The sequence below is a fragment of the Mobula hypostoma genome, chromosome 22 (assembly GCF_963921235.1).
Source record: "Mobula hypostoma chromosome 22, sMobHyp1.1, whole genome shotgun sequence".
In the NCBI taxonomy this organism is placed as follows: Eukaryota; Metazoa; Chordata; class Chondrichthyes; order Myliobatiformes; family Myliobatidae; genus Mobula; species Mobula hypostoma.
Window position 1 is genome coordinate 35177455 of NC_086118.1, and position 16649 is coordinate 35194103.

The following is a 16649-nucleotide window of genomic DNA, read 5'->3' on the forward strand; positions in this document are numbered from 1 at the left end:
GAGAAAAAGACATAAGATACTGGGAATGAATACAGTAATTGGATTCAATGGACAGAACTTCCAAAAATCTGGTAAAGTTTGGACAAATGAACCTATGTTTTTTTTCTTCTCAGCATGTCTTCTGAAATCCTCAGCTCAGACATCAACCAATGATGAAAGGTTATTATTTCTATACAAGATCACATTAAAAAAGATGTGCCATAGAAGTCAAGGGAAATCAAGACAGTTAGTGATATTTGTATCAGTTGCTATATTTAGAGGAAAAGAGCAAGAATATCTTTTATACAATACAATTAAAGTTTTAAAAGTGCTAACTTACCTGAGCTAATTTTATTCTGGGTCATATTCATGATGAACTTATCTGGAGCCACGCAGAAATCACTTGTTCCCTGAAACACATGTAAGTTAAACAATTGGCAATTTAAAATAAGATTCTCCACATGTGCCAGGAATAAAAATCAAGGAAGAAGAAATAAATCAATAAATCGATGAATGGTGGAACCTTAATTTTCTTGTGTTTGCCTGAAGAACATTTCTATATAGAACCTGAAGTATTGCCTCAAAGACATTGCAATCTAATTTGTTCCGGATGTGATGATGTGTAAATTAGATTGCAATCTTCATAGGCGGGGACACGAGAGATTCTGCAAATGCAGGAAATCTTGATCAACACACACAAAATGCTGGTGGAACTCAGCAGGTCAGACAGCATCCATGGAGGGAAATTAGTCAACGTTTTGGGCCGAGAACCTTCATCAGGGTTTTGTGTGCATTATTCGTGGGCAGGTGAAGGTTTGAATTGGCCCTCTGGTTTGAATCCTATGTGGGACTGTACATGAACTTGAAGGTAGATGAAATCGAGGGAACTGTGCTGTTCGTCTAGAATTCTTTTTGTGGTTTAGAAATTTCTATTGGTAGGCTTTATTCCATTTATCATTGTTGCTAGAATTGGTGAAGATTATGGTAGTGGACATAAAAGGATTATTTGAAATCAAGCTGTAATTCAGTATTTCAAACAAATCTCACTAAATAGGTGATGATGATTTACATGACTTCTTAATATGCTCCAGATTACGACAGATGGACAGTGAGGTGGTATTCAACAGCACTGGCAGGCACTGATTTAGAGTTGGCTATAAGCTTCCAGTGACGGTCTACATAGCTTACTTCAGTTATACATCAACAAATTTAGTATGGCTTTTAACATGTTTCATCAATCTGCCTCCAGACCCAATCGCTTAATACAAGACATTTCTTTAAATGCCAACATTTGGTGCATTTCATGTACAATGTACAGAAGACCAAAGAGGAATCAAGATAAAAATGAACATTCTTTTTATGCTCTATGAATTTATTTTAACTTTTTTTTCCTGCCAACATCCCACATCCAAAAAAAACCTGCTATTTACTAACAACTATTCAGCATTACAACTAAATTGCTATTACATCCATTATAGGCAAAGAAAAAAATGGAATGAGGTGAACATTCTATTTCAGCCAAAAAAAGTGCACCTTAGACTAAAATTCATATTTATTTGTAGTTTGGCTTCACAAAAATGATAGGTGACCAGGCCAAATGAACAGGATCTCACCTGCAGCCACTGTAAGTTTCTGATGCTCAATTCTTCAATGTAAAACTCTTCCAACCCTACTGTAACGTTCCACCTGGGAAAGTGAACTGAAAAGCATGCCTTATGAGGATAGGTTGAGTGAGCTGGGGGTTTTCTCTTTGGAGCAAAGGAGGATGAGAGGTGACTTGAGAGAGGTGTGTAAGATGATAAAAGGCATAAGCAACAAGATGATGAAAAGAACAAGAGCATAAGTGTCCAGCCCAGGACTTTTCCCCGGGCCAGAAACGGCTAACGTGAGGGGGTATAATTTTAAGGTGATTGGAATAAAGTGAAGGGGTACTTCACTTCAGTCAGAGATACTGCAAACCCTGTACACAGAGAGTAATGAGTGCGTATAATTACCTGCCAGGGATGGTGGTAGAGACAGATACATTCGGGCCATTTAAGAAACTCTTAGATAGGCACAAGCATGATCTTTTTTTAAATGAAGGGCTAAGTAGGGGCAAAGGTTTAGGTTAAAATGTCCACACAACATCATGGGACAAAGGGTCTGTACTGTACCGTATTGTTCTGTAATCTAAGTTTTATTAAGAAGTTTTATCCATGAATTATGATACTGGAAATTCAAAGAATATTGATCAGTTTATCAATTGGGACTCAGGGTCTAACTTAAGCAACATTTATTAGTGTATATTGTTCTTCAAAATCAGTATCTCATACCTTTGGTATTGCTGGGACCGTTTTCAATACTTCAAGTGCTGTTAAGGAAGAGCTAGCAAAATGATGCATAAACATGGAGTGGAAAGTGCCTCAGGAGAACTGAAGTTTCAAAGATCAGCAAATCTGTGCCCAGGATGCGGACCTGAGCAAGACGCCAATGAGAATGAGGATACAAACCATATCTGTCCATTTTTAACAAATATTTCAGCAAAACAGAAAGAACAGCTCTGTGTATACCATATGGCACTTTTAAACAATATGTTCCAATGCATTCAACGATCAAGTTAAAGAAGATGCATTAGGACGAGTGGCCAAATGCATTTTCGAAGGTAAAGTGTTTAAGTGGTGAAGTAACTGAAGGGGATTAGAGTGATTATGCTATTTGGAAAAATAATTCCAGAGTTTTGGCCTGAGATGATAGAAGGCACAACCACTAACGGTGGTCAATGTTTCCTCTAAGATGTGCGTGTGCACACACATCTCTTGCTACTAACGCACAAAGGAATTTAAACTGCGCACAAAAGGTTGTCCTTCTCTACCTCGTTGGCATGTTAAGCATACTTCACGATCATCCACAATCATGTTTTCTTTTCCAGTTTCTGATGCGGACAGTGTTGACTACGTGGAGTTTGCAATAATTTGTCCGCAGTTTGTAGAACTAGCTTATGTATACTGTTTTTAGTGAAGAAATCATTCAGTGCACACTTGTTGTCATTACTGGGCAGAGCACAAGATTTTTGCACACAACGGTCATGAGAAATTAGAGGGAACATTGATGGTGGTTCAGAAAAAGTGAGGGATTCACAAGAAACCGTACTTGAAAAGCATCATACAAACCACTTGCTTCCAGAAGGAAGTAGTTCAAATTCCAACTGTAATGTTCTTAGAAGTGATCAATATTTTTTAAAAATTGCCCAGCTGATTAAAAAGCAGTGTACAACTACAAGGTAACAGTTAATGTCATGCAGAAAAATAACCAAGCTAGTGAGCCTTTGAAAAGATCTTCCTTCGCTGGCAGACCAGTAAAGTGAATAGTAGCAGCGATAAAGTGCTTGAACACGTTGAAGGTGGCACATTCCTTATAAATGGGAATAAAAAACCTTTAGTGACTTCAGAAATCTTGAACTTTGCTTATTCAGCTTGAATATGTCAAATACCGAGTATAGACCAATTTTTTGACAACAAATCACTGACAATGGTATTATCAGATCTGCCAGACACTGGAAGCTTCATATTCTGTTGTTTAATTTGATCCCCCTCCGGAGAAGTATCCCCAGAAAAATTACTCATGTCTTAATTTAACATCAAAACTATTTAATACATGACTTTTTTTTAAGAATACTAGAAATAACCACTTTTTAAAATGATCTGTGCATGGTATACTCTATTTAACATTGAAATCGGTTAGGTAAACATTTATACTGGACATCGTTCTTCAAGATGAATGGAAAAGAGCAGAGGAAGAAAGGAAATAGAAAGAAAGAAACCAAAAGGAGTGAAAAGAGATCCATTCATTTATTTAATTCACTATGTGTACATCAAAACACTCAGTGAAATGTGTTGTCTGCGTGAAGCATCACAACCTAATGATATAATGGGGGCAAACCACAAGTGTCACAACACGTTCGGGCACCAACAGTGCACACTCACAATGCTCGACACAACATCAAGCAAGCCCCGTTCTCCCCTGCCACCCACTTACCCACGCACATGCGCCGTCCTTCAATCCCTGGGCCGGCCGTCTTCCGAGAAGTAAATATTTAAACATCCTATGTATAGGAATCTTGCAATGAACAAGACTAATAAACTTAACGGAGTGTCCAAAAGTTACACTGTAACATATTATGGCAGAAAATATGACCGATTCTAAAAGGCTGCAAAGGATCAATCCAAAACAAAAGAAAATCTGCAGATGCTGGAAATCCAAGCAACACATATAAAACGCTGGAGGAACTCAGCAGGCCAGGCAGCATGAGTACTATGAGTTGAAAAGAGTACGATGAATGAAGTTCTGATAAAGGGTCCCTGCCCGAAATGTCAACTGTACACTTTTCCAAAGATGCTGCCTGGCCTGCTGAGTCCCTACAGCATTTTGTGTGTGTTGCAAAGGATCAATCTGATTCAGATCGATCCTAAATCAATTTTCAATTCATTCAGAATAAACAAAGCTCCTGTCAGCACACCTCTCGAGGCAATGGAAGTAGAGGTGGAAAGAAAATGGATTGTTCAAAAAGAAGATTAAGGAAGTATTGAAATGAAGTGATTCATCCATGGTTGAATGTGGAAGCCCAGCAGGGCTGCGCACTTTAAAATAGTACCATCAAATAACTGTCCAGTTAGGAGACAGTGGAGCTCCCCCCCCCACCCCGCCAACCACCATCCAGAACAAGAGGGGAACAAATCATGTCTTAAAGATGAAACACAACATGGGATTCAATCCGTTGACTTTCGCCAAAGGCCGTCATCTGCTTATCAGGTTTAACAAGACCATAGCAGATGTCAGGATTGGGACAGGAAATGGAATAAGTTAAGGAAATCATACCATTGTTTACATCATAAGATATATAAACAAATTGAAAGTGTAATAGATCTTTGATGAAGCTGACACACATCTGCTCTTGTTGATACTCAAACACATATTTCACTTGTTTTTACGTAAAATGCACTCATCTTGCAACAAAACCATTCTGCGTTCAGCATTAATGAACTGCACTAATATGGCACATATTCAACGTTAAGTAGAGTTTAGATGAAAGAAACACTAATTTGTACAAATAGAAAAAATATTGTTGTACCATGCATGGCACCTCTAAATTAACTCTAATCTGTATATTCTGAATCTTAAGTACCTGACTTCAGAAGGTTTTTGCAACTACATAATAAAAATGTTCGAGGCGCAAGCTGAAAGAAAGCTAGAAAATTATTGTGAACATCTGAGCTTCATTTACAATCAAATGATAAAGTATTGGTAAGTTACCATGAGATTGAAAACACATGAAGGAAATGTAATCACAAGATCACAAGACAAAAGAGCAGAAGTAGGCCATTCGGCCCATTGAGTCTGCTCCACAGCTCCCCCATGAGCTAAGCTATTCACCCATCTAGTTCCAACTTCCGGCTTTTTCCCCATATCCCTTGATACTCTGACTAATTAGATACCTGTCAATCTCCTCCCTAAACACCCTCAATGATTGGGCCTCCACAGCCGTATGTGGCAACAAATTCCACAAATCCATGACCCTCTGGCTAAAAAAATTTCTCCTCATCTCTGTTTTAACTGGGTACCCTCTAATTCTAAGACTATGGCCTCTTGTCCTGGACTCACCCACCAAGAGAAACAACCTTTCCACATCTACTCTGTCCAACCCTTTCAACATTCGAAATGTTTCTATGAGAAACGACACTGGTGTGGCACAGGAGTTTTGTGCTGTCAAAGTCAATCCTATGGCCATTGCAAATGCAGTGTTCTGCTACCACCGATTTCTCCGGGTAACCCAAACGGATACACCTCCTGTGCTCCTTGATGCAGGTCTGGCCGCTATATGCTGGAATTTGATTGTAAACAAAGTGGAAGAGTGGAAACTTGTTTGTATGAGAACTATGCCAATCAGGAGGGACAGACTAAGGGGGTATAAATACTACTGGACTAGACGTACCCAGGCATCATCCCTGATGAAGATAGCAGAGTTTGTCATCGAAATGTCGGTCATAACCGATACCTGGCTGGAAGCCCAAGAATAAGTGTGCTATTTATTTGTCATAAATGCCAGGAAAGCACTAGATCCTTTTTCATTAACAGCCATCATTGAGCAAAGGCATTGTATAAGTAACTGAATGCATTACTAGACATGTCCCTCCTGCTCAATCTGTTTCTTTGGTCTTTGTCTCTTTTCTATATCACTTGTTTGACATCAGCAAGAGGCAAGTTACAGGAAACAACAGATTAATTACTTTTTGGCCTAGACCTTTTACCACTGACAGTTCCCTTGTGTCAGAACACAGACTATTGTTGAATCCCGATATAGATCCCAGTCACGCTCAATGGACGGACTGAGGTTCCACAAAGTTAACCCAATGAATGGTGATAACTGTTTTTCTGTTCCCCTCTTGGCAGCACTGAGTATTGTTGTCACAACGGTACCATCTTGCCCCAGCAGTTTTTGTATAAAGTGCTTGACTGCAAAGAGCAGTCAACATAAATCCTTATCAAAAACGCAAAATGTGAAATTCCTGCATATCACTGGACAATGATCTGAAATTTGCAATTTTGCTAATTTCTTCCTTCTCAAGCCTGGGGAGAAAGACCAAAACCATATAATGAACAAATTTGGCTTTTCTGTTTGATTTAAAGCTAGAACCATAATATTTTGCCAGAAAATTAAATAACCTGAGTAATGCAGCACCAGATCAGCATTGAGTCTGAACCGGAGGACAATGTTTAACCAGGGAATTTCAGTGCCCCCCCCCCCACAACATTCTACATGGTAAAGTAACATAATCCTCCAATTTAAAATTTTACCACGTGTATACATAGTATCTGCTACCAGAGGGCGCAGTTGAGTAAACTCACAGAAATGCACGGTAGAAACCAGCAAATGATAGGAAATATATGAAATTTGCTCAAAGGGAAGGAATGGAAGAGTGTAGACACCAGCCTGGACTAAGTAGGACAATTGGTTATTGTGCTATATGTAATGCTTGTAGCAATCATCGTCTTAGAAAGAACCAGATTTTCAACTGAAGTAGATTTTATTTTGAAGATTCAAATCTCAAATCTGCATACCTTGTAAAAGGAATGCAGATTTATTGGATAGATTTCTGTTTAAATGATTGTCAAGTTGTCTCATGAAACAGTAATTACGGCAAGAACTAAATGGCAGTTGCGGGTCACGTTTTACACACAGACCGATGGGAGTCTGCAATGTGCTGCTGGGGCAGTCGTGCAGCCAGATACACAAGAGGAAATTTAAGAGATTCTTATACAGCCGTATGAATGTGCAGAGACTGGAAGGATATGGATATTGAGTAGGCTGGGGGATTAGCTTAAGCAGACATCTAATTACTCATTTAACTAGTTCAGCACATCATGAAGAGCCTGTTCTTGTGTTCTCGTCCACTTTCAGTATTACTCTGACTTCTATATTGAGACCAATACTGACTGCCTTCCCTTTTACAAGATCTTCAAGCTTAAAAAAGGTACCGAATGACAGAGGTGAGCAAACCTTGACCTCAAAGTTAACAATGCATGAATGCTAACTTTTAATTCCGATACGCATTAGTCATACTTTGCAAGTAGAATTCTTGGTAAATAAGCTGTAGAAGCAGTTGGCATTGCACACAGAAACAGGACCTTCTCTCACTTACCACAGCAGCAGCAGTATCTAGTCCCAGCGACCCCCAGCTGACAATTACAGTCAGGATACCAAGGACAATCATTCTGGAAAATATAAAAACATAAAATGTTATCAATAACAAATAAAACAATGTCATTGCTACAGATTTAGCTTTCAGAAGTTACTGGACAAATTAATTGAGGAGAGTTTAATTGTAAGATTTAGGTAAAACAATTGAAGAAACAAAACATGCTGCACAAGTTTTGTTTTTAACAGAATTTTATCTTGTGATCAAATTCTACAGAAGACACATTTGTCCCTTATTTTTCACTTCACAGATTAAGACTAATTTTCAATATTCATTTATCCATTTTCTGCCTGCAGCTTTTGAGGTGATTAATGTCACTCCAACATCTCTTTTCCATTAGGTACAGAAGCCTGAAGGCACACACTTAGCAATTCAGGAAAAGCTTCTTCCCTTCTGCCATCCAGTTTCTAAATAGACGTTGAACCCATGAACACCACCTCACTTTAAAAAAAAATACTATTTTTGGACTATTTTTAATTTGTCTATTTAATATACATATATCTTACTGTAATTTACTTTCTTCTATATTATGTTTTGCATTGTACTGCCACTGCATTAACAAATTTCACAACAAATTCCAGTGAAAATAAACCTGATTCTGATTATAACTGTCATTAAATTTAAGGTAATTCAAAATTCTGTGGTTCCTATCTTTGCGTCCGGTTCCCCTTCACCTCTGTGTTTGCTGAGCTGGAATCATTACCAGTGAAGCAACACTGTTGATATTAAACACTTCACTACAACAGCAAAAACAGAAAATGCTGGAGATACTCAAATTGAGCTGAATTTTACCCTATATACAAACTGCTTCCACACAGTTCACTGACCAGGGAACATTGCACAAACCAGATTTTGATTAATCTACTGTTGGTAACCATATCTTCAGCAGCCAAGGCCCATTTGCTCTGTAATCTCTTTCTTAACCACATGAACACAAGAAAATAGCAGAATATGCTGGTCAGCCCTTAAGCATGCCCACGATTCAATATCAACAAGTCCAATCTGCCTCCTCCCCTTCTGTGGCAGTACCCCACCACCCCAAAATCCCTTGTATTTCAAAAAGTAATGTCTACTTTCTATTTTAATATCTCTAATAATCTAGTCTTCACCACCCTTTGGGATAGAGAATTCCAAAGATTCACCACACACTTGGAGAAGGTCCTAAATGCCTGTTTTAAATTACCATCCTCTAACCTTGACTACATCTCATCATTTGAGATTCTTCCATTAGTGGAAATATTTGAATATCGATGATATCATGCCCCCTAAGTATCTACTATGTTTTAGTAAGATCACCACTTGTTCTTCTAGACTTTAAACAATATAGATCTAATTACTTCCTCAAGCATTTTGGGTGTGTTGCTTAGATTTCCAGCATCTGCAGGTTTTCGTGTTTGTTACTTCAACTAATCCTATTTGGATAACCCCCCCACATACTGAGAAATTAACCAAGTGAATTTCTTGTTTGCTATGCCAATATAGGAAACTCGCATATTAGGATTATATGGGTTACAAAAATTCAGCCTCAAAGAATTCACACATCACCAAAATTTTTTTAAGTTTTGAGAATAAAATTTTCTCTCAGAATGTGCGTGAAAAAGTGAATGATCAACAAAAAGTTCAGCTTTTTTGCCCCCAACTTGAGTTTCTTGATGCATGTGCAGACAAGGCAACTGCTTATTAGAAGGAACAGAAATATCAGAGACAGTAGTCAGCTAGCTCAGTTGCTGAAAATGTAACTTGAATGGCCACTTAGGGAATTAAGTCATCTTATGTTCATTAATCTGGATTTATTGTAATTTAATTATTATCCACATATGCTGCCAAACCATTTTCAAAATAAAACACAGCACAGAGATCTTTAGAATGATGAAACAAAAATAGCAAAGTAGCCTGACCTGCATTTTCTGTTTTTGATTTAGATTTCCAGTACTTGTTTTTTCAACCTTCACTTTATTTTCAGTTCAAAAGTTTAAATTGCAAGTATAGAAAGTCTAAACTCATTCTCTTAGTAAAAGTTGCCTTGACCAGAAGAATCTTAATTTGATGACCAAGTACTTTTACTTAATAGAAAATTTAGCCATCCTCATCCATTCTAATTTAAATCTTAATTAGTGACTTTGTATGATTCTAACAGACCTGAAGGAAAATATCTTTTGAACAATGTTCCCTCTAAATTGTAATGACCAGAATGAGCAAAACTCTTGCCCAGTGACAACATGAGCGCACTGAATAATTTCTTCAAAAACTGTATAAATAAGCCAATTCTAAAATCTATAGACAAATCATTGCAAATTCTACATTGTCAACACTATCCTTATCAGAAATCGGAAAACGGACTGAGATTGTATATGTTCGTGAAATATACTTAACATGCCGACGAGGTAGAGGGTGACAACATTTTGTGTGCAGTTTACATTCCTTTGTGCACTGGTAGCAAAAGATGTGCGCTGGGAATAGTTTTAACACTGATCCAACTGCTGGTCCAAAATAAAAATATCTTCATGTCACATTTTCCAATGAAGATGACAACCAGAATACCACAAACAAGATGCAAACACATGAGAAAGGTAGTCATGTTACTCATTATCCAAGGACATTTTCTTCTTTTGTCTTTAGAAATAAATCTGTTCAATTAAGTAATTAAGAACACTTAGAAACCATAGAAAAACTACAGCACAGAAACAGGCCTTTTGGCCCTTCTTGGCTGTACCGAACCATTTTCTACCTAGTCCCACTGACCTGCACACGGACCATATCTCTCCATACACCTCCCATTCATGTATCTGTCCAATTTATTCTTAAATGTTGAAAAAGAACCCGCATTTACCACCTCGTCTGGCAGCTTGTTCCACACTTCCCAACACTCTTTGTGTGAAGAAGCCCTCGCTAAGGTTCCCTTTAAACTTTTCCCCCCTCACCCTTAACCCATGTCCTCTGGTTTTTTTCTCCCCTTGCCTCAGTAGAAAAAGCCTGCTTGCATTCACTCTATCTAAAGCCATCATAATTTTATACACCTCTATCAAATCTCCCCTTAATTACTGATTTTTTTTTAATTCTGAGATTTAAAAAAGCATTATAGAAAGCCAGATATCAGAAAGCATTTTCATTAAAAGTTCGAAGTTCAAAGTAAATTTATTATCAAAGTACATATATTTCACCATATACAACCCTGAGATTCACTATCTTACGGGCACATTTAATAAGTCCAATAATCGTAACAGAATCAATGAAAGACCGCACCAACAGGGTAGACAACCAGTGTGCAAAAGCCAACAAACAAAAATGAATAAGGAATAAATATCAAAAACGTGAGACGAAGAGTCCTTGAAAGTGGGAATATTTCAATGATGGAGCAAGTGGAGTTGAGTGAAGTTATCCCCTTTGAATGGTGGTGTGAACCTTGAGGCTGAGGTGGTTAATTATTGGCCAATAGACATGATGCTCTGAACTTGGAGAACTGTTTTGGGAAAACCTCATTTTGTTCCCAACTTTGACTCCAAGTCTCAAGCTCTTGTTAATTTACAATACACAAAACAAAGCTGGAGGAATAGATAAAGCTGGAGGAACAGGACAGATAGTAAGTGAATTAAATGAATAAATGAATAATCTTGTTAATTCATATGCTTAAATCAATATTGGAATATCAAATGACTGAAATTTAGGATGATGCAATTAAATTTCTGTTCACACCCTAGTGCTAACATATAATTCAGCATCTTCACTAGCAAGTGTAAGTCATCTTCACTTTATGTACATAATAGTCCTACCTCTGAAATATTAGCTTAATGTTGGTGTTCCAGGTGAGAAGTGGAGTTCTTTTGCCCTCCAAAGAAACTCAACTGTGCAATGGACAACTATGAAAGGCAAAGGAAACAGTGTATTTACATGGGTTTCAGACGAAATGAACTGTGGATGAGGCCAGTGCAATGGAAACCTCCTTATGGTACGGCTTCATACATCAAAGTTGCTGGTTCCAGCATCTGCAGAATTCCTGTTGTTTATGGTACGGCTTGTTCTGTTTACTTGTTTTATATATTATTTATTGAGACACAGCGTGAATTTGGTCCTTCTGGCCCTTCAAGCCATGCTGCCTAGCAACCGACTTAATCACAGCCTAATCACGGGACAATTTACAATGACCAATTAACTTACCAACCGGTACAGGAAACTGGAGCACGTGGAGACACAGGGAGAACATACAAACTCCTCAAAGACAGCAGCAGGAATTGAACCCGGGCTGCTGGCACTGTAAAGCACTTGCTGACCACTGCACTACTGTGCTGCCCCATAAGCTGTAGGTATGGTTCACTGATGGGGCAAGTGATGTTAAGTGAAGTTATCCTCTTTGGTCCGAGAGTCTGGTAGTTGAAGGTTTGAGCCTTGGAGTCAAAGCTCGGAACAAAACAGGAGGTTTTTCCCCAAACCAGTTCTCCTAGTTCAGTGAATCATGTCTATCCGCACAAGTAAAGCCAGCAATGAACCACCTCAGCATCAGGTCTCACGCCAAGTTTAGGAACAGTTATTTACTCTTCTTCACCAAAAATTACACATTATAAAACAATTGATTTGCAGCAGTAAGGTAAGTGTTATGAATCAGAATCAGGTTTATTATCACTGACCTATATTGTGAAGTTTGTTGTTCACTGACGGGTAACATTTAATAATTGAACAAGTTCCACATATGAAACAGCTCAGAAGTACTGGGCAGGTCCACTAACAGTTGACAAGGTTCTTCTAAAAGGGTTCATGAGAAGGTCAGGCCCTTTATGTTTCCAAGCACTGATAGTGAAAGAACTGTGCATTTGCCATGGTAATTTGAAAGCATCTCTAGTGGCTCATCAGGCGTAGCAGTAAGTATTAGTCTTGGTTTCTAAAACCGTAGAACGTACAGAACCAGAGATTGACCAGAGTGACACTTCCTTTAAAAACATGAAATAATAATAAACTTGAGGCTTAAAAGCTATACACAAACATGATAATGTTTTAAAATGTGTTGAAGAGCATTAGCCTTCTGTCCTGATAGAGTGCTCGTTCCCAAGTGGCACTGAATTAGCCAGCTGAAGCTCTTCACACAGCCATGTGGCTCAGCCATGTCACATTAGAGGTTTATTCCAACAGCTGTAACAGAGTATGAAGTTATTTGATGCTACTTTTGCTGTACGCAGAACCACAATAATTCTCTTTTCCCAAAAATGTTTTAATTTTAATTTAAATATTGGTTCACAATATTTCTTAATTTTTCAGTACAGTTCATCCCCAAATACATTGTCAAATTCAGATTTTTATGCTGTGTTGAAATCAATAATTCTCAGAGGGTAGTGAGGAGGCCTTCAGGAATGACATAGACCATCTGGTTCAGTGACGTCGCAACAACTCACACTCAATGTCAGCATGACCTAGGAACAATTGTGGACTTCAGGAAAGGGAAGTCAGGAGAACAAATGGACCAGTTCTCATTGATGGGCCAGCAGTGGAAATGGTGAGCATGTTCAAGATCCTGGGCATCAACATTGTGAAGAACCTCCTCTGCCCAACTCATTGATACAATCATGAAGAGGGCATGGCAGAGACTCTACTTCATTTGGAGTTTGAGGAGATTTGGTATGTTGCCAAAGACTTTTGCCAATTTCGAAAGAAGTACAATGGAGAGCATTCTGACTGGTTGCACCACAGCCTGGTACGTAGTCTCCGATGTACAGGATCACAAGGGTTATGGATTCAGCTAGCTCCATCATGGGCATAACCTTCCCACCATCGAGAAGATCTTCAAGAGGTGGTGCCTCGAGAAACAGCATCCATCACTAAGACTTACCACATCCAAGTCATGCCCTCTTCTCATTACTACCATCAGGAAGGAGGTAGAGGAGCCTGAAGACACACACTCAACAATTTAGGAACAGCTTGTTCCCCTCTGCCATCATACCTCTGAAAGATCCACAAACCCATAACTACTACCTGATCTTTTTATATATTTTACTAACTTCCAGGTTCTAATTTGTTTCCACTCTACTGCTGCCTCAAAACAACAATTTTCACACCATAAGTGAGTGAGATCATTCTCAAATAAGAACATTTATTACAAATACTGCAAATTACATTATATAATAACTGTAATGAGACAGAAAATAACTATTACTGAATGGAATTAACACATCTCTACAATTGCTATTAGTTTGGAAATTGGAGTAAAGAGCAAAAGATGTTTTTCTTTTTCACAACTGATCTTTATCCTAAAACAACGCACACAAAATGTTGGAGGAACTCAGCAGGTCAGGCAGCATCTATGGAAATGAATAAACAGTCGAAGTTTCAGGCCGAGACACTTCTTCAAAACTGGAAAAGAAAGGGGAAGATGCCAGAATAAAAGGGTGGGAGGTGGGGAAGGAAGACAGCTGGAGGGTGATAGGTGAAGCCAGGTGGGCAGGAAATGTAACGGGTTGGAGAAGAAGGAATCTGATAGGAGAGGAGAGAGGGCTGTAGGAGAAAAGAAAAGTGGAGGGGACCTACGGGTAAGTGATGGGCAGGTGAGAAGAGGAAACGGGCCAGAGTGGGGAATAGAAGAGGAGGAGAGGAGGAGGGAATTATTTTTACAGGAAGGAGAAATCAATATTCATGCCAAATTAGGTTGGAGGCAACACAGAAGTAATATAAAATGCTACTCCTCCACCCGGAGGGTGACCTCATCATGGCACAAGAGGACATGTCAGAACAAGAATGGGAATCAGAATCTATTCCCACTGTTCCTTTATTTTCAGTTGGGTTGTGGGATGGACCTAAGCCTCTACCAAGGAGGTGTTCCTCCCCTCACAAGCTAGCAACTCAGCCTCGAGAAATAGACAAATGCTGAAGAAACAGTAAAATTGCCACCTGATGGGCCTGAAGGCATGGGGAGGAACTTCCACTTTTGGAGGAGGTGTCAGGCTCTCCTTCCCTCCGCTGGCCTGCAGGTCACCCTTTGGCAAGGTGCAGTGCCTGTTTAGTACCCCCCACCCTGCCACCCCCCGGATCAAGATCACCTGAGCATAGGAGCAGGTAGTGGATGGTTGTATGATCAGCTGGTGCAAATTGCAAATCCTGATTATAGCACTAACGCTAGGCAAGCAATCTCTGAAGAGTATTGATCATGGCTGGGGTCACCCATCTTGTAAAGACACAGCCCAGAAGGAGGCAATGGCAAACCACTTCTGTAGAAAAATTTGCTTACATCATACGACACATAATGATGATGATGATTTCAGTGTTTCTATAACGTTTGCCTTTTCATCTCTTACGGTTAAAAAAAAACATAATGGCAGAAGCAAAACTGGCCTGCTGTAAATTTACCAGCGTGTTTGAGGAACTGGCTGTGGACTTCCGCAAAGGGAAAATCAGGAGATGACACCCCTGTCCTCATTAGCGGTTAGGTGTGGAAATAGTGAGCAAGTTCCAGTCACCAGCATTTCAGGGCATATACTCTGGGCCCAACACATAGAAGCAATCATGAAGAACATGCCAGTGGCTCTACTCCATTAGGAGTTTGAACGACTTGCGAAATCCCAGAAAATATTCTGACTGGCTGCAGCACAATCTGGTTTGGAAGCCTCGAGGCACAGGATCGATCGCAGGAGACTGCAGAGTTTGAGATTCAGCCTGCTCTATCATGGGCACAGCTCTCACCACCATCAAGGACATCTTTAACACGCAGTGCCTCAGGAATGCAGCACCCATCTTTACGCATTCTCACCAACCAGTACCTGCTTTCTTCTCATTACTGCCATCAGGGAGGTGGTACAGGAGCCCAAAATCCCATAGTCAACGATTTAGAAACCGTTTCTTTCCCCCACCATCAGATATCTGAATGGTCCATGAACCCACAAATACTACCCCTTCTATTCTTTCCCCCAATACTTTTTATTTTAGTAATATACAGGATATTTGATGTCCTTGCATGGTACTGCTACCACAAAACAACAATTTCCAAGTCATACGTCAATGATAATCTGATTCTGATGTACGAGTTAATTAAATAAATATCTCCATTACCAACTATTTAATGGAACATTTTGCCCTGATAACAATGTTTTTCCAAGAGTATTAATATAGAAGATTGTCCAACCTGTTAGACTAGCTTTCAGTGTTGGCCTTGCCTTTGCCCAACGCCGGCCCCCTAGGCCTGAGTCGACGTAGTAATAGTCAGTGTTGGAGTAATTTGATGTACCTGATGTAAATCTGTGTGGGAATTGCTCCCACGGAAACTGGCACGACAATCGATAGTAATGCCTCATTGCCCAGAAAGATAGATTGACCGATTAAGATTTTACTAGGACTCACACTCAGCACTTCCTCGAGCATGTGGCTCAAAGTTACTTTTTGAGGAGGATCAAAGGAAACTGATGCTTTACCATTTCTTTTGGCTTACTCCTACTCAGACAGATCACCACCTCTGTCCCAAATCACCCTACTGATCTGGGTGAGATTACAGTGGACGAGAAACAAAGCTGAAACTTCTCCATTTTTGAAATGGAAATCCTGACAAAGTATCAATATAATCCTGCATCAAAGATAGTATACTTTAAAATAAAAGAAACCCAAGCTCCTTCATCTCCATCATTTATTTCCAATACAGATTACATAATGTAACATTTAGCCCTGGTGAGATAGGTTTGAGATACTCACAATGTGAGAAGCCACCTGGATCGTTTGGCCAAGCCAAGGAAAGCTGCCAGGCAAATAACCAAGTAAACAATTAGGAGCAGAAGATATGACAGCCACCTGTAATGATAGTTAAGAATGAACATATCAAATAAAGATTTAAAAATTACTGTTAAGTTTCTTAAAAAGCCATTAAACTCTTAAAAATCATTTAGGGAATATGCATGATACCTGTCCTTGTGTTGCTTAAGGACTTTATTTACTAATCTGAAGAGAAAGTGGTTAAGGCGTTCATCTAGTTAC

General features: G+C 39.2%; 1 protein-coding gene across 2 annotated transcripts in view; it reads right to left on the minus strand.

Annotated features, from left to right (window-relative positions):
• ttyh2 (tweety family member 2) overlaps positions 1-16649 on the minus strand; it is a 120992-nt gene that overhangs the window by 22469 nt on the left and 81874 nt on the right. For both annotated transcript variants that reach the window (XM_063074446.1, XM_063074445.1), the window contains exons 5-7: positions 16371-16466; positions 7656-7728; positions 320-389 (exon numbers count right to left, since the gene is read on the minus strand). In XM_063074446.1, coding sequence (XP_062930516.1) covers positions 320-389; positions 7656-7728; positions 16371-16466 — 239 coding nt within the window. The remainder of the gene's footprint in view (positions 1-319; positions 390-7655; positions 7729-16370; positions 16467-16649) is intronic.